The sequence below is a fragment of the Condylura cristata genome, unplaced genomic scaffold (assembly GCF_000260355.1).
Source record: "Condylura cristata isolate star-nosed mole 26May11 unplaced genomic scaffold, ConCri1.0 scaffold00014, whole genome shotgun sequence".
Taxonomy (NCBI): domain Eukaryota; kingdom Metazoa; phylum Chordata; class Mammalia; order Eulipotyphla; family Talpidae; genus Condylura; species Condylura cristata.
The window spans coordinates 39,871,856-39,882,469 of NW_004567115.1; the positions used below are offsets into that span (position 1 = coordinate 39,871,856).

Consider the following 10,614-nt stretch of genomic DNA (forward strand, 5'->3'; position numbering starts at 1 on the left):
TCATTTTAGAAACTGCTAATCCAAAGAGTTATTTGATCTACTTGAGAGATTAAAACAGAGACCATGGTGTACTTGGTGGGCAACTACATTGAATTCTAGAATTTTAAAAGTATTTACTAAGGAAAAAGTGAATACCATTATTAACTTTATGCTAGGCACATACTTATACCATCATTTTTCCTATTTGATTAAAGTGTTTGAAAATTTGACATACTATTCAAAGTTCAATATGAATGTAGCATGCCTTTGATTTAGCTGAGTTTGAGAAAAATTACCTTGTATCTGTAAGGAATAGATGAGTCTTCACCTGATGACTTATGTGTGGCTTGCTTCTGATTTCTTTCAGGGGGATGTTTTTGGATACTATTCTCCCCTCTCGTGATGATAATGGCATACGTCCAGCAATTGGTCAGCGAACCCGTTTAAGCAAAGGAGATATTGCACAGGCAAGAAAGCTGTATAGATGTCCAGGTATTGCACCATGCAGACACAGAAGCATGATTATGCCTGTTGGGTTCTCCCAGATGAATAAACCACACTGACTCAATTGCTTACTTGTCTCTGTTTATGCAGGCGAATGAGTAGTCAGTTCAAAGTAATCCTAAAATCAGTAATCATAAAATGGCACAGGAGAGAACTTTGGAACACCCATTGATATAATTAAAAACAAACTGCTAGAAATCAAATTTCAAGCACATGATAGTATGTTTTATTGCTTTTAATATATGAGTGGAGCAAAGCATGGTTGGTTGATAGTTATTATTAAAGAGTTGTATGATTTCATAGGTAAATGCTGAACTTCCTTGCCAACAAAAATGGATTACCTTTTATTTCAGCTTCATTACTGACTACTAAATGATCATTTCTTGCAAGTGCCATCATTAATGGTATGAATTACAATTTTATTAACTGGAATTCATAACTTTATTGCAAAAATTAGTTTTAGCCTTGCTGCTAATGAGCTACTGTGTGTTTTACTACTGCATATGATTGTTAAAAGATTAACAGAAAGCCTTAATTGGAAGGTTCCAAAGCAGTAGTAGTGTTTATTGACCTAAGGAGGAAAAAGTATGTTCCAAATTGGAAATGCTAGTTATTCTAAGCACTTCATGTATGGTCAAAATGCTTTGAAATAACCTGTGTCAAAAAAGATGTTTACTTAACACAACTTTCCCCCAATTTTTTTTTTCTTTTTGTGAATGGAAACCCTCCTTTATCTATTATGAATCTTTAGAGTTCAATTTTGGAAATATTCTAGGCACTAAGGTTACAAGTGGTAAAAACAGCTTTCATTGATATGATCATATTTTTGCAGAAAAGCAGGGCTATCTTAGATACATCTATCATTAAATTTTTACTTTTTTAATTGAGACATGGCTGGATTATATCATTACTTGTATAGATTTTTCATGTTTAAACTGCATTGTAGAATTAAGCTCTACTGATAAGGTAGGCTCACCAGTAAAATGAATAGTGTTGAAGAATCAAGACTACACATGACTAAGATGGCTGATTTGAGAATCCCCTATGAGGAGAGTAGGAGTTTATAAAGTAAGATTTGGTTTTGTCTGGGTTTTTATAAAAAAAAAAATATGGTTTCAAAACTACACATCACTTTGGAGTTCTTTCTGGTTTTGTTAGAGCCAGTAAGAGTAGTAAACTACTTGTTACTCTTTATGAGTTTATGCTCAAAGCATAATAAATTTGCATTTATAGAGCTACTCTGTAGAGTTTCATCTTGATCTAAACCTAGATAAATGAAATTGTGGCTTTTATGTTCAATAACAAGTGGGGCATTGAGGGCAAGAGGGTGGGTTTCTAACAGGCTGGTAAAGAACAGCTGCTAATTGCTCTTTTATTATTGCTCTCTAGCTTCAATAATTTAGAAAATGCACTTTTCTCTTTCATAAAGTAGATAATGTTAGAGATGTATGCAGTTTTAACTTTTTAATTCAAAGATTTCTTTATTTATGCATCCAGAACTGGGGTACAGACCAGAGGTGCAGGGGTGGTGAGAGGATTCACCAGAGACACAGTGGGGGGCAGAACAGGCAGGTTGACTGAAATACGCTGCTGAGAGGAGCAGTGGGCAAGACAGAAGAGGTCTACAGTGCCATGTGGGTCAGCTCCCTGGCCAGGAATCGAACTCGTGCTGCAGTGGCTGAGGCTAGGCTTATAATGCTGCGCTTTAACCTGTTGCGCCATAAAGGAGGGTGCTATTTTTAACTTTTAATAAAGTTCATATTTTTAATTCCCTGTAAATACTGTAAACTGTTATTTTCATGGAATTTTCTTGTTGGTAAATGACTTGCAATCCATTATTTTTATCATTTAAATGCCAAAAGTATAAATTAGGTTTTACTTATGTACAGTTAATACACACTAATCATGAAAAAGCTTTACACAGGAGCAAAGTTCTAATTTTAAAGTGATCGAATAAGGATAAGTTTCTTTTAGTTTAGTTTTTCATTACCATTTCCTGTTCTTAGAAACTGGCAAGAATTGTCTCCCTTTGCATGGTTTATACATAAGAATGAATAGATCCTGTATATGGTGCTCTATTTATGTAAGGCCTGGTACCTGTTCCAGGTGACAGAGGCCTCAAAATGAAAAGGAAAGGAAAGCAAGGGAGAGAAAGGGAGACAACCCTGGGATTGGCTGGTTACTGGACACTATTCTGTGCCCTTCAAGGGCTTCCAAGCCTTCCTACCCATGAGACAGCTTACGGGAGACCATAGCTGCTGTTGTTACAATCCTTTTCATCCTACATTCTGTCAGGTCGAGAATATTCCACATGGAGGTGGAGAATGAGTCATCTTTACAGCTTTTTGTCTTCCCTGGATAATTAGCAGTTTGGCCAGGAAGGGAATCCTCCCTTAGGTATAAGGCTGGCAGTATCTCTTCTCTTTATAAATGATTAATTTGTGCTCTTTCTCTTTCAGGGAACTTGTTTTTCTCGTGACTCTTATTTTCTAAATGCAATCTCCTTTCTTTTGCTCTAATGTTAGCTTTTCTTTCGCTTTTTATTTCTAAGCTGCGTGACTTCTTCCCGATACAGTAACTTTTCTTTTTTTTTTTTTTGTATTTTCTCTTATTTTCGTTGGTCTTTAGCGCTGTGACCTTTTTGCTTCTTTCTACTTAGTTCTTATGTCAGCTATCAACCTTAATGTTCTCTCAGCAAAATTTCCATAATATGTCTTGACATATTATAAATATGATAAAAATAAAAAATATTATAAAAATAATAAAAGTGGGAAAATAGAAAATAATTTGATACTTAAAATAAAAGGCCTATTGAGGAGAATCTTGCTTGTTATATAAAATGGTATATCCAAAATACTAACAAGGAGATTAAATCAATGGTACTTCAATAAAATTCTTTAAAAAATTAAAATGCATATAAAAGTGCCTATTCACATCAGACATAGAAAATCTATGTTCATGAATTTCAATTGCTCTCAATTCTAGAATCCATATAGTACTTGCATAGGCTGACTAAGTCTACAGACGGGCATTTGTGTGGGGGTTGTATGGCTGGATGCACAATTTCAGTGTGCATGAAATTTGATTAACTTTCCAGGGCTTTAAATATTTGTTTCATGAAATTTATCTTTAAGACCTATATAAGGTTTCTTTAGTTACCTAGAATACTAATTTCTTGGCTCCTGATGTAATACTTTTGATATTCTATGTAAAATATCCTCCCAAGATAGATTTGTGTGCATATAGAATATATGTGAGAATATGTGTATAAATATCTATGTTTATATAATATGTGTAAGTATACATATATATGCATATTTGCTAGGCCGTTTCCTACAGCATTGTCTGTCACCCCTCTTCAGCCTGTGGCACTACAGTGGGTGTGCTTGCCTTCTGCCCTTCTACCAGCAAGAACTCAGAACTGCCTTGTGGTTCAACCTTTATTCACCTTTAGGATCTACCTCCTATGTCATCACTAACTTAAAAGTTTTCTGTTCTCCCAAGACACCTGTGGTGGTAAAGGCTGTGTTTGATCTTCATCTTTATGTTTTACTTTTAAGGCTATCTATTCACTTGTCATTTCCTTCACTAAAGAATGAACATCTTTTTTTTTTTTAAAGCAATTTATTTATTTATTCATACAGAACTTAGGTACAAGCCAGAGGTGTGGGAGGTCAGAGGATTCACCAGAGACAGAGTGGGGAGCAGAGTGAGTCAGGAGAGGTCTGCCTTGCCATGTGGATCGCCACCGGGGCCAGGGATTGAACTCGCACTGAAGTGGCTGCAGCTGGTTTGCAGTGCTGTGCCTTAACCTGCTGTGTGACCAGGGAGGGCCCAGTCTGAGTGTCTTTAAGATTAGAGTAAGGATTTTGCCTCTGGTATTCTGACTCGGATGTCAATTAGTTGCTCAATGAGTAGGTGCTGTGTGAATGAGTTAGCCTAACGTGTTATGCTACAAATATTATTATCACAGAGAAGGAAGCAGACTGTACTATATATAATGAGAATATTTGGGGCTAATCAGTATCCATTAATGAGAAACTAATTTAGTCAGCAAAGTCAGTAAACCATTTTGAGAGGATGCTTAGCTGAGATGCTCACAGGGCAAACAAGATTTCTTGGTGTTGACATTTATACTTCAATTAAAAAAAGATTTATTTATTTATGCATACAGGACTGGGGTACAAGCCAGAGGTGCAGGGACAACGAGAGGCTTCATCAGACACAGAGTGGGCAGCAGAACAGGCAGATTGACGAAGTACACTGCTGAGGGGAGCAGCGGGCGGGTCAGGAAAGGTCTGCCACCCCATGTGGGTTACTTCTGGAATGGGATCAAACTCACCCTGAAGTGGCTTTAGCTTCTTTAGTGCTGTGCTTTAACCCACTGCACCACCAGGGAGGGCCCTGTGCTTCAATTTTTAAGGATGATTCAGACTTGGGAAGTTACTATGGGAGTATATTTTAAAATATTTCCATAATTAATCTCACCATTATCACTTAGATGGCTTAGCATTCCTTTAACATTTCTTTATCTTAAAATAATTATAGAACTATATTATTTTACAAAGTTGAATGGAACCATGGATATAGAAATAAAATTAGGGAGTACACTATTGATATCACTTCATTTGTTTCCATACTCTAGATTTAGTCAAGATTCTTTGGAAGAGATTTTATTGAATAAAAATTACTGTGTATACCGATCTATCTTTGTTTTATTTGGTCTTAGCAAATTTATACAAGTGTTCCTATAGATACATAGATGGAAAAGTCTCAACCTTTGATATGTAGTATGTGACAGAGACATTGACAGAAAAATATTGTGATGGAAATAAGTTTGCTATAAATTTAACGTTGTTAAAAGGACAACAGTTTGTAGTAACTGCCCAATAACACACAATTCAAGTGGGCTGAGGTAAACATGGGAGTGTAATATCTCTGTGAGATTTTGCATGTTATTTTGTAAATACCCAGAAGTGGGGTTGCTGGCTCATTTGGTATTATTTGAGGAACTTGCATACATATTTCATGATGACTGGACTATTCTTCAGTTCTACCAATAAAGCACAAGGGTGCCATGTCTTTATATATGTGCCAAAAACTCTTGTTCTTTTTTTTTTTTTAATTTATCTTTCAATGTTGGAGCTTATATTGAGGACATTTTTCATTGTGTATGACATTTTGATACTCTTTTATCAATTTATTGTGATGAGTTTGGTATATATTTTTTTCATTTTGACATGCTGGTCACTGTTGAGCTTGCTTCACTTGACCCAGATTATATTAATAGGTATTTTCAAGTGGCCCCAACCCCATATCGACTAAGTATACATCAAACAGGATGTTACGTGCAAGTTGATTAAGTCTTTTAGGAGATGAATAAGGAAGGTTTCCAGGAGGAAAAGCTTTATGTCTGTCAGTTTATTTATCTTATTTTATGGTTAACCCTTGTGATATTTTTAACTATACTGAAAGGTAAGAGACAAAATTAATTACTTGCAAGGCAAATGTTTTTTGTGAAATACAAGCATATGCTTTTGTCAAAAAAAAAAAACAAAACTCGCCTTTATGATGTTCACATCATTCATAAAAATGAGTAATAATGATCTTATCATTTCTAGCAAATATGGATGTCATTATTTTTGAAAATTCAAATATATGTGTCTTTTTTTACCCTTTCAGCATGTGGAGAAACACTACAAGAATCCAATGGCAATCTTTCCTCCCCAGGATTTCCAAATGGCTACCCTTCTTATACACACTGCATCTGGAGAGTTTCTGTGACCCCAGGAGAGAAGGTAGTTTATACTCAAGAGATCTGTTTTAGTCTTATAAGCACCAGTTCATCTTTTTTCAAATATAATTTGTTTTATTTGTATTCTTGTTTGATTCATCAAGTAAAAGACTAATAAGCTCAGGAAATTTATAATAAAATTGTAGTAAGTCAATTTTTTTTTTTAAAAAAGATGCAATTTTATGGCCCTCCCTGGTGGCTCAGCGGGTTAAAGCACAGCACTAAGAAGCTAAAGCCACTTCCGCATGAGTTCGATTCCCGCCTTCCCCGGAGGTGACCACATGGCGTGGCAGACCTCTCCTGACCCACCCGCTGCTCCCCTCAGCAGTGTACTTCGACAATCTGCCTGTTCTGCTCCCCACTCTGTCTCTGGTGAATCCTCTCACCGCCCCTGCCCCTCTGGCCTGTACCCCAGTTCTGTATGCACAAATAAATAAATCTTTAAAAAAAATGCAATTTTAAAAGCAATGAAAATTAGACTAAATATAATTGAAATAATACAAGCTGTGTTCTGAGATATAAAGTTAAAAGTCAGTAGCAAAAAGATCACTAGACACTGCTTGCACTTTTTGTTTCTTCATTTTTAATTTTGCATAGAAGAACTGGAGTGTAGGACAGAGGTGTCTAGATGAGAGAATTCACCAGATTCAGAGTGGGGAGCTGAACAGCCAGATTCACTTAAATAAACTGCTGAAGGGAACAGTGGGTGAGACAGGAGAGGTCTGCTGCACCATGTGGGTCAATTGCACACCAGGGGATCAGAATCAGGACATTGCAATGACCAATCCCAGTATTTGCACTGAGACATAAACCCTAGGCCACCATTTTAAAACTAAGAAATATGCATCTAAATATGTCTCAATATAACTTAATGTATAGAGGATCATGGATCTAGAACTGTCCAGGATGTTTCACAACTAACATCTATGAACTAGCTTGGAATATATCAATACATACTAATTATCTTTACAAACATTTCAAAGAATTATAAAGTCCATGTTACAGTGATCAAAACATAATAAGTCTTTAATAGGTAATAAAGGTTAAATATAAAAGATGATATGACTTCAATGTGAGGTTAAAGGTATATAAGGTTTTTTAAAAAAATTTATTTATTTGTGCATACAGAACTGGGGTATAAGCCAGAGGTGCAGGGGCGGTGAGAGGATTCACCAGAGACAGAGCGGGGAGCAGAACAGGCAGATTGACGAAATATACTGCTGAGGGGAGCAGAGGTCAGGAGAGGTCTGCCACGCCATGTGTGTCACCTCCGGGGAGGAGATCGAACTCATGCTGAAGTGGCATTATCTTCTTAATGCTGTGCTTTAACCTGCTGTGCCATCAGGAAGGGCCCTATACAAGTTTTTTTTTTTTTTTTAAAGAAACTATTGTAGACTATTCCAAAATATAGGTAGGAAGAAATCAACAAATCTATCATATTTTATATTATTTTTCTTAATATAATGCATGATAATGAGCAAATAAATTGGACTATTATAGTTGGTCAAGGAACTCATTTTACCTTCACTTAACTTTTGTTTTTCTAAAAATTGGGTTCATTCTGTTAGGTTCTTTTTAAACTTCTTTAGTTGGAAGTTTAACATTAATTTTAAACATCTTTTCCAATGTAAGTATTTAAAGATATACATTTCTTTCCAAAAATTACTTAATCTGGATTTTACCAACTTGGAAGACAGTATTTTTGTTATTCCAATTTTAATTATCTTTTTCATTGTTTGTTTCATCTCAGCCCAAATATTTTTTAGTAATATATATCTCTATAAATATATATCTCTCATAAACAACATATGGTTGTTTTTCCAACCTTCCTTTCTTAATTAATCTTTCGTCTAGTCACTTTTTGGTGAGAGACCGTTATCTGAATGATGTCAGTTTTTCAAATAGCTTGAGGTTATATGACCTTGGAAGTGACCAATATCCATATAAAATAATCTTTACTTTCAAATGTGTCTCGTGCAGTGAATGGTTCCAAGGTCTCTACATATGCATTCATCTTTTTAATAGTACTGTTAATTCTCTATATTACTGTTTTTCATCTTTTTCATATATGAAGTAGTTAGAAAAATATATTAATTTTGTCACTGTGTGGTAGATATATATTGTTTTTTATACTTTTGATGATTTAAAAATATGTCTATCACATATGTGCTTAGATTATTAACTTTTTCTGTACAACTACATTGCTATCACTATATAGTTATTTTAGCTCCATCATGTTCTAAAAAAGTTATACCTTTCTTTGATTAATGTTTTCACCTGATATATCTTTATATCTTATTTTAGACATTCAGTCATTCTGTGATCTTATGTCCCAGATATCGTAGATATCTGATACTTTGGTTTTATCTTTATTTAATCCATGGTGGCATATTTTATCTGTAACTAGAGTGTTTATTGCAGTTGGATTTATTGTGACTATAGGCAATATGTTTTGGTGTCATATCAAAGAAATCGGTGCCAGATTCAATATCATGAATGCTTTTCCTTATGTTGCCTTCTAGGAATTTTATACTTTTGGGTCTTTTATATAGATCTCTAATCCATTGTGGAATTAAGTTTTGTATATTACTGAAGATAAGGGTCTGATTTCATTATTTTGCACAAAGATGGTCTCTTTCCCCAATGTTCTTCGGTGAAGATTTACCAAAATATTTTTATCAATTTTTACTCTCATATTTCAGAATTCCATCTGCTCCATTTGTCTTGATATAATTTATACTTGTTTATATTTTTAAGTAGTATTTTTGGTGGCATTGCTTCTGTTTGAAAATGTTGGTCTTTTTAATTGAATTCATGATAGCTTAGTTTCACTGGATATACTTGGTAAGTGATCTGTTAAAAAACAAAACTTACAGAAATACTCTCACTTGATACATTTCAGATATTAGAAATTAAAATAATCAAGCTGATTCAGATTGAATGAACACTAAACACTTAATAAGTTAATCATATAAAATAAGGTGACAAAATTATTATATAGTGATACCATTTGCAGAGGATTGTTCATTGTGGTTTTTCAATGTGAAAAATCTTAGTTTCATCCCTTATAAAGAGAAATGAGTTTTGAGTGCTCTGTAAAACTATACACCCTCTTCATTTATTTCACGAAACTAGTAACATTCTAACACATACAAAAAAATTAATAGTGCATTACATCTAAATATAAACACATGGGTGTCATACAAATATAATAAAATGAAAATAAGATTTGTGATTTATAAAATATCAAGTGTGCTATAATTGCAAGTAGTTCAAGGTTAGAAAATCTTTCAAATAACAGCTTCAGTTTTTAAAAAATGGTCTCAAAATTCCCATAACTACTAGTAAAACCAGAATTGTGTGTATGTGTGTGTGTTTCAAAGATAATCTGGAAAATTAATACTAGAATTTGTCCAATCCAATAAAATAGCAAAAAATTATATTTATTGGGTACTTACATTACAATAGTTGATTTGTGACAATTTTGTTATCTACTCATACCCCATCTGGTATTATGTTTATCTCTATTTATCACATGAAGAATTTCAAGTTAAAAAAGAGCTGTATAACCTATTGATAACCATACACTTAACAAAGCTGATGATAAAATTTTTCTTTGGTTATAGAGATTGTTTTCTTAAAAATTCAAAAGAATCAACTAAAAAATAGAACTAAAGGTGATCAAATAAAAACAAATAATTTAAATATAATAGATCATAGAACACTGAAGACTTTACTTTGGGATAAAACAATTGTAGTATCCGTATCATGTAGCTAGATCTAAAGATATATATCAGGTAACATAGATTTTAGATTGTCGACCTTTCCTATATTAAATATACAACTTTAATGTAATTCAAAGTAAATCTTCAGTAGACTTTTATCTTCTTCCTACACCAAAGTTTTCTACAATTTATTTATAAAATAAAAATGTTGGAATAACTAAATTTGAAAAGAATTGATGAAATAGAATGGATTGCATTGTAGAACAGTAGAAAAATGTTATGAAGCTAGGTAATTAAAATCTTGTGCTAATGTCAAAATAGGCTCCTTAAATTCTGGAACAAATTAAAAAGGCCAGAACATGCCTGGGGGGATAGACAATGTTTATCATTTACTCATTTACACAAATTGGGAAAAGATTTTTTTTCAGTACATAAAATTAAATGATTTTTTGTGAAAAAAATGAACATTTATCTCATTGCATTTTTCTAAAGAAAACATAAGTAATTTGCTTTTTGTCTATAAAATATGTCAATATTAGTTGAAAATAAAATATTAGAAATAGGCCTTCCCTGGTGGCACAGCAGGTTAAAGCAGGGCACTAAGAAGCTAAG

At 33.7% G+C, this 10,614-nt stretch overlaps 1 protein-coding gene across 2 annotated transcripts in view; it reads left to right on the forward strand.

The window, feature by feature from the left end:
* The window catches only part of TLL1 (tolloid-like 1), a 163,914-nt gene that overhangs the window by 94,932 nt on the left and 58,368 nt on the right, over positions 1 to 10,614 (forward strand). For both annotated transcript variants that reach the window (XM_004682383.2, XM_004682382.1), the window contains exons 8-9: positions 347 to 471; positions 6,166 to 6,281. In XM_004682383.2, coding sequence (XP_004682440.1) covers positions 347 to 471; positions 6,166 to 6,281 — 241 coding nt within the window. The remainder of the gene's footprint in view (positions 1 to 346; positions 472 to 6,165; positions 6,282 to 10,614) is intronic.